We start from the raw sequence: 19964 nt of genomic DNA, 5'->3' as shown, positions 1-19964 counted from the left end.
TCGATGTGTGCATTTCCTATTTGAATTTTTATCTGATGAAATGTCTACTTAAATCTTTTTCCCTATTGTTTTTTTTTTAAAGTATATTTTATTGATTTTTCTTACAGAGAGGAAGGGAGAGAGCTAGAGAGCTAGAAATGTCAATGAGAGAGAAACATCGACCAGCTGCCTCTTGCACACCTCCTACCGGGGATGTGCCCACAACCAATGTACATGCCCTTGACTGGAATCGAACCTGGGACCCTTCAGTCCGCAGACCGATGCTCTACTGCTGAGCCAAACCGGTTTCGGCTCCCTATTGTTTTTTAATTTGATTGTATAATTATCATTATTTCTGGAGTTCTGAGAGTTCTTTATATATTTGGTATACAATCCTTTATTTAATGTAAAATTTTATAAATATTTTCTCCCAGTCTGTGACTTATCTTTTTCATTCTTTCAAAAGCCTTTAAGACACTTTAATTTTGACTAATTCCAGTTTACAAATTTGTCCTTTTATGAGTCATGCTTTTGTTGACATAACTTCAATGATTCCTTAAGTATTTGTTAGGATACAATTTACCTGAGAAACCATTTGGATTTGGAATTTTATTGTGAGGAAGGTTTAAAAACACAAACTCAATAGCTGTAATAGTAATGCAGCTATTGTAGTTATCTGTATTTTTCTGAGTAAGCATTGTTAGTGTTTTTCAAGTAATATGTCGATTTCTTCTCCATTTTTAAATTTATTGGCCTAAAATTGTGTATGTAATCCCTTATCATTTTTCATTTTATTTTATTGTTTAAAGTATTACAAATAGTAGTACATATGTCTCATTTTATCTTTTAAATACCTACATAATCTTTATATATAGTCACCTCTCTCACTCCTGATATTGGTAAATTTTGTCTTTTTCCCCTGATAAGAATGGTTAGATGTTTATCAATTTTATTGCTCTTGTCAAAGAACCAGTCTTTGGTTCTCCATAAAGGTACTAGAAAAACCTATGTTCTTCAATAAGGTGATAGGTATTTGAGAAAATCTGGCCAGATAGTTCTAGAGTATATTTATGTTTTAAAGTTATTTCCATTTGCTTAACAGAATAGTAATAACTCATTAGTTGTTGATGAAGTAACCTTCTTTTGGCTTATTCTCCAAGATTTGTCAAATGTTCTTATGTAGTATGTTTTAATCTCTGGTAATAATGCCCATGGAAAGTATTTTCTTGAGAATGTTGTGGGTTGTGTTCTTGAGCAAACTGACAATCTTTGACTCTTGAATAACACCTAATCAAACTTTCTACAGAAATTGAAATGTGGAACAGCATCTCATACTGTGTGCATGTGCACACTTGCTTGCCTGCCTGTGTGCATGCGTGCGTGTGTGTGTGTGTGTGTGTGTGTATGTGTGTCTATATCAAAATGTAATGGTAAATGCATCTCAGAATCTGTAAACATATAATAAATTCAGACCCATGAAAAACTTCAGTAAAACTGGTTTTAACAGATGCAATAAAAATTTTGTCATGAGAGTGAGAGAAAGCACTTTGCCCACCTCTTAAAATACTCATGTGTTCAGTCTCCAAACATTTATGGAGAAGCTGCTGAGAGCCAATCTTTGTTTTCTGCCCTCAAGAAACTTGTAAAAGCAATTATGGGATATTTTCTGTTCCACACTAGCAACTGGATTAAAAAAATATATTCCTTTTTTTATTCTACTTCAGAAAAATGAATATAGTCAGTTGGTAAGGGTGAATGCTAATATGTTTGTACTCAGTATCTTGAAAAATTCAATAATGTTATAGCTATATGTTAAAACTTCTATAGGAGATTGTTTATAAATGTCAAAATAAAAGGCCATTCCTATAATATTTCTGTATTATTATTATTATATGTTTGTATGTACTAATATTTGAGAAAACTTCTGAACCTTCTGTCTTGACAATTTTGAATTTTTAATTTTTGGGGGGTGAAGAAGGCACTTAATAGTACACCTTTCACCAATGTTGTCAAGCTCTATTATAACCATGATTATTTTAACTCTTCTTTCTTCCCAGAAACTTGTGAGATTTACTTGTGCTATGAAAGTCAAAGCAAACCCTTTGGCTATACCTGTTGACTGAGCTAGATTTGATATTTGCTTCTGTTCAGGAAAAATACTTTAGCTGCCAAACTAATATCTCTGCACAGTAAGAAGTAAATATCATGGAAGTGAAATAAATACTTCCTTAAATGATTTTTAAAACTATGAACATAGAAAATGGAAACTCATCCTTCTTGATGTAATCAGAAAAGGTCACCCATCAAGCTGCGTCTCAATCCTTGGAGGAAAACACCCACTCTGAACATAAATGATAACTCAGGTGTGGTGAGGGGCTGCCACACCAGGCTCACTTCCTCTGTGTGGGGCCCAGGTTCCCTTTCCTCTGGTGGTATCCCATTCCCAACTCCAGAAATCAGTCCTTGAGATGTCACACTTTGACACCTAATTACATGAGCGTATGGTGTTTAGAAGACAAATTAACCTTTCATCATTTTTTAACACTTCTTACATACTGCATGCGCTTCCATGCCCTTAGCTCCCTGTATTATCTTTTTTTATGGATGTAGCATTATTTCATACTAACGGCCCAGTGCACGAAATTCGTGCACTGGGAGGAGGTCCCTCAGCCCAGCCTGCAGCCTCTCCAATCTGGGACCCCTCGAGGAATGTCTAACTGCTGGTAGGATCGGGCCTAAACCGGCAGTTGGACATTCCTCTCACAATCCAGGACTGCTGGCTCTCAGCTGCTTCCTGCCTGCCTTTCTAATTGCCCCTAACAGCTTCTGCCTACCAGCCTGATCGCCCCCTAACCACTCCCTTGTCAGCCTGATTGATGCTTAAATGCCCTCCCCTACAGGCCTGGTCCCCCCAAACTGCTCTCCTCTATAGGCTTGGGTCTCCCCCAACTGCCCTTCCCTGAAAGCCTGGGTCGCCCCCAACTTTACCCCTCTGCCAGTCTGGGCACCCCTAACTGCCCTTCCCTGCAGACTTGATTGCCCCCAACTGCCCTTCATTGCAGGCCTGGTTGCTCCCAACTGCTCTCCCCTGCTGGCCATCTTGTGGTGGCCATTTTGTGTCCACATGGGGGCAGCCATCTTGTGTGTTGGGGTGATGGTCAAACTGCATATTACTCTTTTATTAGATAGGATAAGTCTCAGTGAGTGGCTCCCAGGGCTACACGTTCTGTTTTGGCTTCTTTCTGAGCTTTTTTCTTATATCTCATACAATTGGAAAACTTCTTACCAAAGACTCATCCACTGGCATGCTCATTTTTACCCCAAACCTGAACTTTCTCTGAATTCCCCTATGTCTTCTGGTTATACCACTCACTTTTCTTCCCATAAGGCATGAAATTTTGAGGTAATCTCTAGTCTGTTATTATTATTATTATTATTATTTTTATTATTATTATTTTTTTTTACCTTCCATACCAAGTAAATTGCTAAGGTCTACCCTTAGTTCTTTTCCAGAGTCATCGAACTGCAACGTTTCCTTTGTATTCTCAGTGATATCACCTTTGAGTGCTTTCTCAACACCCTGGACTAAGTCTCCTTGTAATCATCAATTAGACTGTCTCTTTTGAATTAATCCTCTGCCTGGATTCTCTGTTTACTAGTAATTACTGAACCCATCCACCATTGGCTTGTAGATCCTTTCTCAATTCCCCCTTTTCTCCACGCTCAGCTTCTAAAGTCCCACATGTAACCTCTGCTTGCTCATTTGTCAAACAAAATTTTTATTCCTTTCTTCACATAGCTGTTATAATAATACATTTTTAAAAATATATATTTTATTGATTTTTCACAGAGAGGAAGAGAGAGGGATAGAGAGTTAGAAACATCGATGAGAAATAATCATCAATCAGCTGCCTCTTGCACACCCCCTACCGGGGATGTGCCCGCAACCAAGGTACATGCCCTTGACCGGAATTGAACCCGGGACCTTTCAGTCCGCAGGCCGATGCTCTATCCACTGAGCCAAACCGGTCCCAACATAATAATACATTTTAAATGTCTCTTTGAAGCTGTCAGTTTCTTAGTAACATTTAGAAATTCCCCATTGTCCACAGGGTCAAATCCAAATTCTTTAGCCTGTGATTTGAAGTTCTTCAGTCATCTAGCCTCAATGTACCTCTCTAATTTTATCTCCCACTATTCCTCAACTTAAAACTTTCATCCTGAAAAACTGGTCCCTCAAGCATAAAATATGAATTCAATCTTTAGATTACAGAGCTCCCTCCCCAGAATGCCCTCCTCATTCCTTTCCACTTGACTGAGTCCTGCCTGTCCTTCAAAGACTCACATCAGGCCTCTATTCCCAGTGAAACTTGCTTTGTTTCCCCAAACACATAATAATTTGCCCATTAGACTCTCCTGTCCCACTTACTTTGTGAATTCTCATGTTGCCCCTTTTTATTTGCTACCTTTCATTCTTGTTTTCTTTTTAATGTTTATGTTTGGTGTCCTCATTCTCCCCATGTTATAAGCATCCAGCATTGTGCTGGGCTTCAAAAATTGCTTAAGGTTGCTGAAAATAATGTTGGCTGATGTAGGCCTTTGCCTGTTGTCAAGGACATGGTAGGTACGCATAGGATTTCTGGACAAAAAAGAAAATGGTATCAATTATCACTCCCTCGGTTTTAGGGGCCTCTTCTTTGAGAAACCTCAGAAATTTGTAAGTAGCACACAGAAAAAAATCTCTGGTAGTAGCACTAATGTGTCTTGGAGATGAAATAGTCATATGCAAATAATTAGGCATAAAACCCAGCAGGACTGAATCTGGGCCCATTGCAGACATTCTTTTATTCCTTGCCTTTGGCCTACTTTGGCATCTGGCCAAATAACTCTTTGTCTCTGGGAACATCTGTTCCTGGTTTCATCTGTTTGACTTCCAGGTCCCTTCCCTGCTCTAGAGGCTGCCCGTTATTACAATGACCCTTTTTGATTTCTTGGCTTCTGACCCAAGTTCCTGAATCTGTACCTTATTTACCTGCACTCCTCTCCTGCCTCCAGGTCTAGCCAATACATCATCAACATTATGATTTCCACTCATTGAACATGCTGAGACTTCTAGTCAAAGACCAATTTTGAGAGTCTTCTGAGATTTACAATTTCTAATATTTGAAGTTTCTCTATTCTGGTTTTGCTATGTCTTTACAGAGTCTCCTGCACAATTACATTAAACAAAATTCTACTAATGTCAGGCTCAGTAGCAGAGGATTAGCTGATAATTCCGTGATGTTCTCATGGAAGCCATCTTGCTTAAAGCTTTTGCTACCTGAAGCCAGTTCTCTGATAATGGAGATAGTACAGCAGTGTTTATGCAGTTTTATTCCCTTATCTTGCTGTATATAATTAACTGTGGTCTGAAATTAGAGCATGAGCTGAACTGTATCTAACCAATTCAGGAGGAATTTGTTGATGCTCATACCAGTGGTGAAGACACGCTCAGGTTCTCTTTCATGTGCCTTGGGAAACTTTCAGGTGACCCTCTTGAATCCATTTTCACAGGGTCATATTTGGCTACTGGTTGAGGCCAGTGGGCAGCAGATGTTCATTACAAAAACCTTTCTCAGCTCCCCAAGGTCAATCTTGCCTCTGAAAAGTAAGAAAAATTAAACTGAATATCCACATACAAACGAGTGAAAGTATACCCCTACTTCACTCCATATGCAAAATTAACTAAAAAATAGATCAAAGATCTATATATCAGAGCTAAAACTATAAAATTCTTTAGAGAAGAATAGGTGTAAATTCATAGATTGGGCTTAGCTATGACACCAAAAGCACAAGCAACCAATGAAAACATAGATAAATTGATTTCATGAAATTGAAGACTTCAGTACTTCAAAGGACACCATCAAGAAAGTAAAAAGACAACCCACAGAATGGAAGAAAATATTTGCAAGTCATATATCTGCTAAGGGTCTAGTATTTAAAATATATGAAAATCTCTTAAAACTCAGCAATAAAAGACAACCCAATTTAAAAATGGGCAAAGAATTTGAATTAGGCATTTCTGAAAAGGTATACTGGCTATGGCTGGGAACCATTGTGTGGTACTTACCTTGGAAACATGATCCTTTCAGTGTGTCCTGATAATCTATGCCTGGCTGCTTCCCAAGAATCCTTTCTCATGATTATAAAATGGGCAGGTGCTTGGACCTCTATTGTATTGGTTATAAGATTGTGCCTCAATCAGTGGATGATCATAAGGCATTAGGAAAAAGCAAGAGAAAAGGTCAAGAACACAGTTTTTAAAAACATGGTCCTTGGTAGTGTTGGACAGAGCCAAGGTCTAGGTCTGTCAGTGCCTTTGCCATTTTAAGCAAATTATAAAACGTCACTGAGCCTAAGTTTTCTCTTGGAATTTACAGAATTCCAATTCTGTAAAATTGGAATATGATGTAACATTTTAAAAAATAAGAATAAAACAAGATAATATATGGAAAGAGTTGACATAAGTTACTAAAGCAAAGTGTTTTCTAATTCTTTTGCGGGAGGCTGCTGGAGGGCTGGGGGACCCAGCCTGACCCTCCTTCACACTCTGGTCCAGACTGCTGGGTGAATGAGGCCCACATGGCTGGGGCTGCAGTCATGCTCATTGGGCCTGCAGAGACAGCCAGCTGGGCTTGCTCTCCAAGCCAACCATGGTTTGTTTGTGTCTACTTTGTGTGCATCTTAGATTTTACCTCAGTTGTTATAGTAACTCATAGAAAAGAGGAAATTTGTGTTTCCCAGGAATGCTTGGGAAATTGTGCATAGAAATTGCTGGCTGTGCCATGCATGTTCTTTCATCTTATTATGACTGCTACCAAAAAATAAACGCAATGAGTGTGTGCCATCTGCTAGTAATAATTAAAAACAACAATGTGAACAGAGCGTGCTTCCACTAGTCCTAGAGAGCTAGAAATGTATGATTTGGGACAAATTTTTATTTCATCTTTCTCTCTTTTTCCCTCTGTCTTTTACCCACATACTGTCTACCTGTACATTTTTAGGAAATATGCCAGGTGTACTGGTTAATAATGCAAATTTTGTAATCAAAGAAAACCCGATAATTTCAAGAGAAACATCAAAAGTGCTTTATTCAAAGTACTGTCCATTGCTAGCTACAAATTTCCCCATCTTTACGGTAATTTGTGGATACCGTCCCAATAGAACTTTTCTTGTTTTGAGGCAAACCATTCAGAGACCCAATTTTCTAATTATTTGTGAGTTTCAAAGTGCTGCTCAGAAAGTGCGTGTGCCATCCATCAGAACAAGTGGGAATCTAAAGGAGCAAGGTCTGGTGAATACGGAGGGTGGGTTAATACTTCCCAGGTAACATCTTTTAATGTATCTTTAACTGGTTTTGAAGTGTGTGATGGTGCGTTATCATGAAGCAAAATTACTTTGCCGTGTCTTCTGGCCCATTCTAGTCATTTTACAATCAAAGCGTGGTTTAAATTCACCTGGACCTTCTTTGTCTTTCACATCAAAATCATCAATTTTAAAAGCATTTAAACCAGTGTTCACAAGTATCTTGAGATGGAGCATGTTTATCATAAGCTTCCCGAAGTGTAATATAACTTTCAGCAGCACGTTTCTTCAAAATAAAGTAATAAATTAAAACTTCCCACAAATGCTCTTTTTTGGCATGAAATTTGACATTTTTTAAGTGTAAAAATATCTATGATGTTAACACTGTCAGAAAACTTGACATATGAAGTTTTGAAGCTTGTTGTAAATACAACAAAATAGCATATATATCAAATCGCATATATAATATGCAATCAACATATGTGTAACTCCTCTATTGAAAATCCTCATTATTAACTGGTACACCTGGTAATAGGATATGTTCAATATTAATACTAAATGTATATACAAAAAATATTGTTCTAGAAACTGTCATAAGCTATATATGGCTGTAAAATATGTATGTATACATAATTTTTACATAATATATATGTGGTTCATATACATTAGCCATAACAGTTCTAATAGTAAGTGCTAGAAATATCTCCATTTTACAGATGAGGAAACTGAGGTTGAGAGGTTAGATAACTTGTTCAAGATCACACACACAGCTAGATGGTGTGACTAATGTTTGTGTGATTGACCACCAGACTGTTCTGCCTCCATGATTGGATGTTTCCTGGGTGACTCAGGAGGCACTTTAGGCTTTTGCTGTAACTCAGAAATCACCATCGAGAACTGTAGGTAGGAGTTAGGTTTCAGTGGGAAAAGCACAGACCAGGACTCAGGCCAATGGTATTTCTTAAGTTCCTTATCTATAAGGTGGGGATAATAATAACATTTGTCCATCCACCTCATAGAGGTGAAAGACCCCTGAAAACACTTCAAATGCTACATAAATACTCAGAAATGATTGTTTACATGGTCATGGTTCGTTTGGGAATTCCAAAGTAGAATTTTATCACTGTTATCCTAGTGTCCTCCTCACTCCTCCATGCTGTATCAGGAAGTCTTTAAACAGATTCACATGCTGTTCTGTGTCAGTTACTTTTCTGGAGAAATGAGAGGTGTTACACTCCCCCTTGGAATAACTTCTTATTTTTGTCACAGAGAACATGTTACTCCATCTCTCTTTTCTTCACATTTGAGAAGCATATATTTCTTTTGTCTCTTTTACCTAAGAGACTAGAATTTTATATTACAAACAAAAATTCTCCTTATGAATTTAAATCAAGCAAATTCAGAGATGCTCAGAATGGAAGGGGTCTTATCTGAGCTGGACCAAGACCTTTGTTTTATAGATAGAAAAACCAAGGAGTCAGCTGAGGGTCCCATCTGATATCACCCAGCAAATTAGGGCCAAACTGGGCCAAGAACCCAAGTGTCTCCAAGGTCAGTTCTACTGGCTTACCCTGACCCTTGTACTGTAAATGAGGGGTATTTGGGGTTTGGTGTAGTCCTTTGTTTGATCACTGATAGCCCTTCTGCATGGAATGGTTTCCCTCTCTAAGCTTGTGTACTTTGTTACTTATAGGCGGAGACTACACAAACTGGGAGTGTCGAAGGTTACCCAGGTGGACTTCCTGCCCAGGGAAGTAGTGTCCTACTCCAAGGAGACTCAGACTCCTCTGGCTACACATCAGTCTGAAGGTGAACTATGTCTTTTATTTACTTTCCATATTATCTTTGGAGAAATTGCCTGGGAGTCACATCCTTCTTTTTGACTTCATAGTTTACCGTACGAGATCTTTACAGGTCACAAACATAATGACATGCCAAGGCTTACATCTTCTTTGTCTCTAGAGAGGGAATCCAGTGGTTCTCTTCCAAGGACCCATGAACTTTAACATGGATAACTTAGCAATATCCCACTTTGTCAAAACTGTGTGGGAAGCAGGGGGAATTGTCAAAGGGTGATATAATAGAAACTGATCTGAATGTTATCAATAAGAAGAGTGTGTACATTAAGATTCATCATTTGCAGGAGTCAGCCAACTATAGTATACCACCTGTTCCTCAAAATAGTGTTTTGGAATCAGCCACACCCAGTTGTGCATGTTGATATGGTTGCTTTCTGGCTACTATGGTAAGGTTGAGTAGTTGTGACAGAATTTATGGCTCACAAAGCCCAAAATCTTTACTGTAATTTGGCGCTTTACAGAAAGACTTTGCTGACCCCTGATTTGCTTTGCCAATTCAGAAGACAACACATAGAGTTTCTTGCCATTATTTAAAAACCTTTACAATGCAAGCTTATCAGAGGTGCATGGGAATTGAATCCACACTCCTTCGTATATACAGGAAAACATCAAGTGGAAAATTTGTACTCAATTCTCAGTGGATAAAAATATATACATACATGAATAAGAGAAGTTAAAGCTGATAAATCAGAATGCTTCCTGGAAGTAAAAATTTACACCAAAGCAAAAGAGGGACTTGTGTGTACTTAAAATAGGAAAGCACAGATTGCAGAACAGCATTATTGTTATAGGCAAGCTTGTTCTTTTATTTTTTTCTTTTCTTTTATATATTGTTTTGCTGTTTGGTGTGCTCAAGAGGATGTCAGAAGTCTGGTTTTACTGTTGTTATGTAGTCAATACTGTACAAAAGTCATGAGAATGAAAAATGGTTCCTATTTCCTACATGGTTTACAGCAAATATATAAATTAGTGCAGTTTGGTTTGTGCAAGCTAGTGTTTTTCAGTTTCGCTTTTAAACACATAATGTCAACAGCAAAGTGAAATCGATGCCTGGAAGTAGAGGATTGACTACAGGCCTTCTGAGAACCTCTCCTGGGTGATGCTGGCTGGTGTGGGGTGATTCTCTGGTAACAGGGACTCCATTTTTCAAGTCTGCTATTGAAAGTTTTTAGAAGCAAACAAGTAGCTCCCTCTGGTGGTGAAATATTAAACCACCCACTTCAACAAAGTGAGACCAGTACTAGTACACTGAGTGGCAAGGTTATTATTTATTATTATCTCTGAACGCATAATAATATGGCCACTCTGTGTGTGTGTGTGTGTGTGTGTGTGTGTGTGTGTGTGTGTGTGTGTTAGTGGCCCAGTGCATGAATTTGTGCATGGGTGGGGTCTGGCCAGCCTGGCCAGGGGGAGGGGACATGGGTGGTTGGCCAGCCTGCCTGCTGGTCTAACTCCTGGTCGAGGGGACAATTTGCATATTAGCCTTTTATTATACAGGATATACACTGAGTAGCCAGATTACTTTGTGTTCAGAGATCATAATAATCTGACCACTCAGTGTATATTAATGTGGCAGGAAAGACAGTTAGAAAAGCCTTGGGGAGCCCATCTAGTCTCTCCTTGGGCCTCCAGCAGATTGGGAAGATTCGTTAAAAAACAACCTCACCGCCCAACCCAAACGTTTGTTTGAGTTAATTTACTGCCAGAGATATTTGCAGTCTGTGGCCTGAGGTATGTTTATTTAGCCCCAAATTTGACTCATAACATAAAGTTATACAACTGAAATAAGAGAAGGAGTGAATTCTTGTTTTTTAAATGTGTAGACTCCAGATATTGGAAAAGGCACAGGAATATTTACAAGGGAAGATAAATTAAGGATGAACAGGCATCCACTCTAAACTTTTAAACTGGACTCATCAAAAGGAAAAGCCTGTGCATTCATTTTACGACTGCAAAGAGAGCTTGGGAGCCCTTGTTACACTGCGGTCCAAGCAGCAGGAGAGAAGGCATTTATTTCTTAGATATTGGCAGAAGTCTGCTCTGTTTTGTTAACATGACTCATAGAGTGTTCTGTGGTGATGGGTGTGTCAGTGGTTCAGAGTCCACAATACAGACTTGAATTCAAAACTAGCTACGGTAGCTCTAGACATGAAAGCAGTCCCCGAAGAGTTTAGACAGGAAGAACGTTAGATTTGGGTTCAGCAGAGTGTCCTGTCACCACAGATGATTCCTTGACCTCTGGCTGCCTGGAGTCGCCCAGCCTCCTGGCTGATGAAGGAGCCTGGGGCTTGCCTTTCACCTGCTCTGTGAAGAGAGATCCCAGAGGGAAGCCAGGGGCAGTGGTGCGAGAGTAGGGGCAGCAAGGATCTACCATGAGGCAGATTTGGGTTGGCTTCCAGTTTGGGGTCTTGAGCCCTGACAATGTTGTCATTAGCAACTGTAGCCTTTCAGAGGCAGGAAACGATGAACTACTAAATTCATTACACAGTGAGTCTCTCAAATGGACTGTCTTCAAAGTTGTGGCATATATAAGACCTATTTTAGTTCATTACTGCCCATAGTGTATGAAGGAATGATGATTATGTTTTAAAGTCATTAAGCGACTATGGAAAATTTAATATATTCAAACTAATGACCTCAGAGCATTGATCTAATGGAATTTTTGTGTGTTTGGTTTTTTACATGTTCTCATTTTATTCTTTAAAATGAAAGGGAAGATATTTGGAATTTGCCCAAGCTTAACTGTTTTCTCCACTGTGTACTAAAGTGAATAGTCTCTTTAATTTGTGATCATAATGGTCTGTTATGAGAAACACTCCAGAGAACAATTTAAACCAGAAAGATTTAGGAATGATGTCTGCATGAACTTTTTTTTTTAAGTCAGTTTAAACCTTCCCTCTCTGCTTATAGGTCATTAGTTGCAGAGAAAGAAGAATAGGAAACACCGTATTTGTGGGGAGCAGGGTCTCTCTACCCACAAATATTTTAAACAGATGCTTTTTATCCCCAAGTAGTAAGAAAGGAAAAAAAATATGGTTCATTGACAAACTACCTCTGCCTTGCCTGTTATTAATATCTCCCTTTACTGACTATGAGGTCCTGATATTAGTTAGGAAGCCAGTCTTCTGCATCTAAATTATAGTGGGCAATAGGCATCCAACAAATGCTGCTGAGTGAGAAAGATGATCCCAGGCATCTTAGAAGTTCCAAGTTCAGTAATGACCCCTGGGCAAAAGAATTTAGTAACTCACTTTAGAAAGATGCAGACCACTCTAGAGGGAGGAAAAGGGGAGGGGAGGGGAGAAGGGGGAGGAGAAAGAGATTTATATAACCTGCTGATAGTTTTGAAGAGTTCTCTGGCCCTCCCCTTCTCTTCATGATATCTTATAAATTGGAACTTAGTGACTTCATGTTGGTCACCCTTCTTCTTTCACTTCATTTCTTCCCACACCCCATTTCTAGTATTCAAGAAAGACCATTTTTCTTGCATTTTCCAAGGTGCTGTGTAGCCTCATGACTTAATACACTTGCACATACTGTCTACCCTCCAAACTGCACTGGCAGTCACTTCACCATGGCTGAGCAGAGAGCCTTGGGTGAGAAGACCTCCCTGAATTGTAGAGAACACTTCTGGGTGAATGATTACACCATAGATTACTCCATACCCAAGGGCACCTATAATGCTCATTATATCGTTGGACAGAAGCAATGTTGTACCCTCAGCAAGGCAAATCCAAAATAAGGCTTATCCTGTCATCATAGAGGCAGTGTGGAAAGCCCCTGGGTTTTTTCTTCTTAGTTAATAGTTCACATGTCCATTGGGCTATTCATTCCTTTTATTCTGTCTCCATACTGCCCAAAGGACTGCCAAAGACCATGTATGACCTCCTTGTAAGGTGTCTAGACCTCTGCTGCTCACCTCTCCTTCTATGTGAAGTGAGGAGAGATCAACATTAAGATTTGAGTTCTCTCTTAACCGGTTTGGCTCAGTGGATGGAGCGTCAGCCTGTGGACTGAAATGTCCCAGGTTTGATTCGGGTCAAGGGCATGTACCTTGGTTGCGAGCACATCCCCAGTAGGAGGTGTGCAGGAGGCAGTTGATTGATGTTTCTAAGACTATCCCTCTCCCTTACTCTTTGTAAAAAAAATCTATAAAATATATTTTTTTTTAAAAAGATTTGATTTCTCAATTGTCCCCCGCAGTTAAATTTAAAGCTTCCTACACTCCAGTGGCCCCAGGAACATAATACTTCTATAAAAAATTGCTAAAGGGCCTGGCCACATGGCTCAGTTGTTGAGTGTAGACCTATGACCAGGAGGCTACAGTTTGATTCCCACTTAGGGCACATCCCTGGGTTGCAAACTTGGTCCCCAGTAGGAAACATGCAGGAGGCAGCCCATTGATGATTCTCTCTCATCATGGATGTCTCTATTTCTCTCCCTCTCCTTTCCTTTTTGAAATCAATAAAAATATGTTTTCAAAAATTGCCAGATGAAGGAACATTCCAGAGAATCTAAGTGGAAATATTTATTTGGAACCTTAAATTTGTAATCAGAGCATCCTTAGAGATCGTGTTTTCTAGTGGGAGCCATTCCTGAAACACCTGGAGATGACTTGGGAGAAAACAAGTGGTGTTACAACCTGACTCCAGCTCTTCTATTGGCTCCCAATTTCATGGACCTTATACTCTTTCTCTGAACTTATTATTTAAAGCAATCATATGTTTGGAGACAAGCCATGGTGGCATCTGGGCTGCAAATTAAAAATCCCTAGTGAAGAGGACACACATGAATCTTATTTTTAGCTTCTGTTCCTTAGATAAGGACTGACACGATTCCAGGGAGAGATTGACATCTGCCTTTTTATTTTTTTCCTTCTTCTTCTTGAAATATGCCTACTATTTCCCCTTTGACACTGGTTCAAAGTGTTAATCCTCTGAGAACAAACTGTAGAGCCTTGGGGCCCATGTTAATGAGGTCAGGGATTGAGGGACCCTCTCCCAAGAGATTAGTTTTCTTTATACAATGTTAATCTCATATCTTGGCAAGTCTCTTGAAAGACCCTTCCTCCCACCCCCATCCCTACCCCCCAAAAAAGCTACCTAATGAACATAGAATTTCAGGCATTATTTTTTAAGATAGTATTTATATGGAGTAGTTAGAATGTTCTGGTTAAAAAAGCAACACCAAAACAAACAAACAAAAAAAACCCACACAAAGATCGTTTTCCCTCTCTCTGAATCACCTTTTCACCTGTTAGTCAGGAGAGCTTCAATGGTTTAATTCTTGATTTAGGCTAGAAAATAAAATTATATTGGCCTTGATGTTAGCCAGTCTTGATATGCCAGAGGATAAGCCTTTAATTTCTCCTTGGGTTCAATGGCAAATTAACACCGATCTCTCCAAAGAATAACAACATAATGGAATGGCTACATTATTGCTCAAAAATTTAAGGACTTGTTCTGTGCTTTCCTTTTAGAGCTATTGGTCCAATTTGCCATAGACACTATGGACATCATTGGATCAGCTGGATTATAATTCTAAGTAGTATGGCCACTTAAAAGTAGAAGCCTTTTTTGAGTCACTTGGTAAATGGATTCAATAAGTACATGGAAACGTTGAATGTGTTGCCTGCAAAAGCCAGAACAGCCCACCAGGCAATATGGTTCTTTGCACAATAGAATCTAGGTACTTGCTGTAATGTATTGATATTTGGAGTTGACCAGACCACTAGACCCATAGAAACTTTCCTGAAGTAGCAGGTCTCTATATTTTAAAGACTTTCCTCTCATCCCCTAGCCTATCTATATCTTAGCAAAATATGGAAGGTACCAATCCAGGTTACTCTTTAGATCCTGCTGGCATGATGCTCTGTGTTGAAGGTAAGATTATCAAGGTCTACAAATAGATCCCAAGAGCTGGTACAAGCCTGGTATAAGAGGATGAAGATGCAAAGAGAAATGAGGTGGGTATTCTTTGGCTGTCAAGCAAGGCTTCATGTAGAATGTAATCTCAGGCCTTAGTATTCTCCCCAATATTTAATTTTCTATTTTTCGTGGTCTTCACGTAAATGAGCTGGTAAGGCTGCATTTTACAGAATAGCCAGGATCCCACAAAATTTTAAATTTGGGTTTGATTCTGGCACACATTTACATAGACATTTATCACAACCAGAGAAATTGCCTGGACCTGTGCCTTGAGCTAAAATACAGAGATTTAAGCTTGTCATCTCTTCTTTAAGCTGTCCAGTCCCATTAGAAGCCACTGCCTCACCCTAGCATCTTTAAATTCTTCATGCCATTCACACTCTTCAATGGCAGTGACAATTTGATCCCTTAAATCCTTCTTTTCAATGGACACTTCATTAAAGATCTCCACAGAAGAAAAAAATCATCTAGTCATTTGTTACAGCTGATGAGTTCCCATTCCTGAACTCTAACTGCATTTTCATTTTCTTTAGCCCCTGTTAGGGCAAATAACCAACATCAGTTCCCCAGATGACTGTCTTCTAGTACCACTTTCTGTACCAGTTGGGGTTCGTGATTATCAACAATAGAAACTGACTCTGGTTAACTTAATTAGAAAAGGGATTTGTTGAAAAGATATGAGATACTTGATAGCATTGACAAAAGCTAGAGAATTAGGTCAGAAATAGAGAGAAGGCAGCCCTAACCCTCAATGTGACTGTATGTGGAGATAGGGCTTATAAGAGATAACCAAGGTTAAATGAGGTCATCAGGGTAGAACCCTAATCTGATAGGATGGGTGGCCTTATAAGAGGAAGAAGAGAGACCTGTCTTTCTCCCTCTCCACGTGCATGCACCGAGGAAAGGCCATGTGAGGACGCAGTGTGGGGGAGTCAGCAAGCCAGGAAGAGAGCTCCCATGATAAACTGAATCGGATGCAGTAACTTGATCTTGGACTTCCCAGCCTCCAGAACTGTGAGAAAATAAATGTCTGTTGTTTAAGCTGCTCAGTCTATGGTATCTTGCGATGGAATCCAAGCAGACTGGGACAGTAGCTAACACAGCAAGGTCATGCCACTGAACCTGGTCAGCCTGGTAGGACCTAAACCTCCTGGACTTCCTGTCATGATGATAATGATTTAAATTCTAGTCACTGTTGCCTTTCAAGCCTCTACCTCTCCCAGCACCTTGACAGTGCTCCCTCAAGCTGTAAAGAGCCACTAGGAAGTCCAATCGCTAGTCCTAGGTCACATGCCCTGCATTAGCTGTGCCAGGCAGAGAAATAACTATCCTGCCCCAGCCTCTGTAATCTTAGGGGAAGCTATGGCTTTACTTTGACCTAGTTTGGGATACTCCCCTCCAATAAAAGTTGTTCAGATGCTGGGCAGGCCCCCGAAATGTAAAAATGCCCACTCTGGTGTGGAAAGAAAAAAAAAAAAAGAGTAGGTAAACAGAAAAATTATAGAAATTATATTTATTATGTGCTTGGCACGTTCATGTATATTACTGCACTTGAAGTGTTGCTACAGAATTTACTCACCTTATAAATTAGAAGTGCAGAGAGAAGGCAGCTCTTATTTTGTCCCCAGTTGCCTACAATACTACTGGCTGTCAGAGAAAATGGGGAAAATGTACAAAATAAACAGCCTTAGCACAATCTCTTACTTATGTTAAACAGACTCAATTGGTATGTTCAGTTAAAATTGGAAGGAAATGCTCAAATTCTCATGAAACTTCACTCTCAACTACTTCTCTGCCTAAGGTCACGGCCAAGTATTGAGAGGGGAGAGGTGAGGTTTACCTGACCTGTGGTCCTGGTGGAGTCGAGAGGGATTAGAGGTACTCTGGCCTCATGCCAGTCCTCCCCAGTGTGCTGGCTGACTTTCGTACTCTCTGAGATTGATGTTCTCTGCCCCCCTGGGCACTGGCACTCTGGCACCCAGTGCTATAGCATGCAGCTGGTGAGCTGGTGGCTATTCTTTAGGCTTGGCAATGTTTCTAGGGAACATGGGCCATTTCTCTCTTGATGACTTAGCCTCCTCTCAGCTTTCATTGTCTCCAGACTTTGATTCAATACCCTGGTCTCTACCAAACCCTTGGCCTAGAAGTCCATGACCAGCCCATGCCACATAATCCCTTATTCCATCATGGTAGATCCCTTGGCTGACTGGCTCTCAATTCAGTTGCCTGTGCCTCAGATGATCAGAGGGAGGCTCAGAAGCACTCACCAGTTATCACTTTCCTATTGTGCCAACCGATTCCAGTGAGGCTGGGTTACCTTGTGATGAATGAGGCTGGTTGCATAATAGTCTCCTTCTAGATTCCCAAACAAGGAATTTGGTTCAAGGGCTCCTGTGTTCATTTCTCTTTTCAGTAATCTAACACTCCACCATTCCCAGTGCTTCTTCCCAGAAAGTGGAAATCCAGATACATCTGAAATTCGTTTCTTTTTCTCCATAAATAGTGCTTTTCTTGTCACTTATCTGAAAATAAATCAAGCCCCTATTAGGGTAAATAACACCAATTCCCCAAGTGACTGTGTTCTATTAGTTTCTGTATCATAGATTTAGGAGAGTAGACAGAAGGAGTGATCTTTATGGTTTTTGACATTCTAAATATTAAGGAAAATGAATTTGGAATATCCTTTTTACCTTAATTAAACCTAGCTCTCACCCTACTGTGGTATTCCAAAATCCAGTTTTTGAGAAGGGAGCTGAATCTTTAGCTGTTTTACTTTCATTATTTTGTATCTGATTCTAGCAATCCAATGATTGAATGCCCTAGATCAGGGTTGAGGAGTCTTTTTTTTCTGTCAAGGCCCATTTGGATATTTATAACATCACTTGAGGGCCATACAAAATTATCAACTTGAAAATGAGCCTTACTATGTTTGGTCAAACATTTAGTTAACTCACCCCTCTGGCAGGGCCAGACCAAATGATTTCATGGACGTTATACGGCCCCTGGGCCAGACATTCCCCACCCCTGCCCTAGGTAGGCTAGACTGAAGATCATTATGTTCAGAAAGACAAATAGAAAAACACATTAATAATTTTCAAATATAACTCCCACTGTACACCAAAACAAAGAGAATGTTGTTTCTGTTCATTGCTCCTGAGCAATGATAGAGTCAAGAAATAGTAGGATTAAACAACACTAAGGGATATATCAAATCTTTTATTCCTTTGAGGATAGTAGTTTATATGTTGACTAACTCAAGTATGTAAAGCTTCCGTTTCCAACATGGCAACAGGGGAACTTTGTGGATCTTCTTTCCAGTAAGACAAATGAAAAAAACGTTTTAAAAAATATTTAAAGTCTCTGGAGATGGTCCCAGGACATACAAAAAATGGAAAAAAAAAATTACTCAAAACATCTTACTAAAGCTTGGTAAGAACAGAGCCAGTGAATGGTGTTTGAACTACAGCTAACTCCCTCCCTCTTACCAGTTCAGCTAGATGCAGACTTCACTTTAAATGGGTGCATCAGAAAACAGAGAGATACCTCTTCCCCCAACTTCCAGTTGGTAGGCTATAGTATCTTCCTGGGAGGGGCAGGAATTTAGCATTTCCATTTCTGCCCCAACCTACTTGTTACAGAGCCTAAATTCCAAGCAAGTGCAGCTGAGACCTTGGCATTCTCCTCTTCAGCCCAGTTCTCACTTGAGAGATGGAAAATTTACCTTGGGTTCAGCATTCAAAAAATACTGGAGCCCCAATTACCCCCACCCCAAATTCATATGTAAACCGGAGGTTCTATTCAGGGAGAGGCAAGTTCAGTCAATTAGAGGTTACCCAGCTCTTCAAGTAGGGATGTCATTCAGAGAAGTGTACCCCTGTCCCATCCCCCAGCTTTAAAGTTCTGGCTCTGATTTTGCCCCAGGGAAGAAGCACTCCATAAAAAAGCTCAGAATCTCTTCCCAATAGCTTATAAAGAGTTTGCAGTAGAAAAGGGAATTGGGAAAGCATTGGGGGGAAAATGGAGAAAAATCCTAAGGTGGTAGAAAATATTGCATGTGAAGGTAGCATAGTGTCAAGAAACTCTGATAATAGATAAGTTAAAAAAAAATGACAGTATAAGGCTAGCCAAAATAGAAATATGTTATATCTTGAGGATCAACTGAAATATACTGGCAGTGACTATCTCTAAATGGTTGTATTGAGGATTCTGAGCCTCCATTCTACCTCATCTCAGTTAAAGATATCTCCCAGGGCATAGGATGAGAAGCAAGCATTCCTCTTGTTAACAAACACTGGTTGAAACTATTTTTAAAGTAGGACTGCAGCAATGAGAATCTCAGAGTTACTATTCACATTTTATAATATATAGACTATGGAATAGCTCTTTTGAATACTTTGCTACTTAAAGAAATTCTCCAATGTCCATTACTTCTATTTGCTGATTTTTCTGTAGTCTATAGTAACTAGCATTAAAAATCTTAAATGAAAATGAGATTATATTTGGGGGATAGTAAGGAGGCAAAGAACAAACAATTTCAGGGAAAAGGAACTGCAAAAGTAGAGCAAATGATAGCAATCAAAATGTAGACAGAAAGGATGCTCAGCTCTTATAGCATAAAGCAAACAAGCAAGCTGTAAACAAATAACTAGTCCAGGACTTGGAAGTGAGATCAGGAGAGCTCCATTGGTCTGCATACATTTTAGACACCCAGGCAAGGGGCTTAAATCTGGGACATTCAGTTGAAAACACCGGAAATTCAACTAAACAACCCAGTGTTTATGGAAAAATGGTGGGTATAATATAAAGGATATGCCTACCATACCCTTCTTCTGGCTTCCAGAAAGATTGAGCTTTC

The 19964-nt window shown here is 39.6% G+C and overlaps 1 protein-coding gene across 5 annotated transcripts in view; it reads left to right on the top strand.

The window, feature by feature from the left end:
* Positions 1 to 19964, top strand: part of DYNC1I1 (dynein cytoplasmic 1 intermediate chain 1) — a 274243-nt gene that overhangs the window by 64289 nt on the left and 189990 nt on the right. For all 5 annotated transcript variants that reach the window (XM_036429363.2, XM_036429361.2, XM_036429362.2 and 2 more), the window contains one exon: positions 9017 to 9132. In XM_036429363.2, the coding sequence (XP_036285256.1) occupies positions 9017 to 9132 (116 nt within the window). The remainder of the gene's footprint in view (positions 1 to 9016; positions 9133 to 19964) is intronic.

This window comes from Pipistrellus kuhlii, unplaced genomic scaffold, assembly GCF_014108245.1.
Source record: "Pipistrellus kuhlii isolate mPipKuh1 unplaced genomic scaffold, mPipKuh1.p scaffold_m20_p_10, whole genome shotgun sequence".
Taxonomy (NCBI): domain Eukaryota; kingdom Metazoa; phylum Chordata; class Mammalia; order Chiroptera; family Vespertilionidae; genus Pipistrellus; species Pipistrellus kuhlii.
Note: the sequence above shows the minus strand (reverse complement) of the source record. Positions and strands in the feature narration are given on the sequence as shown.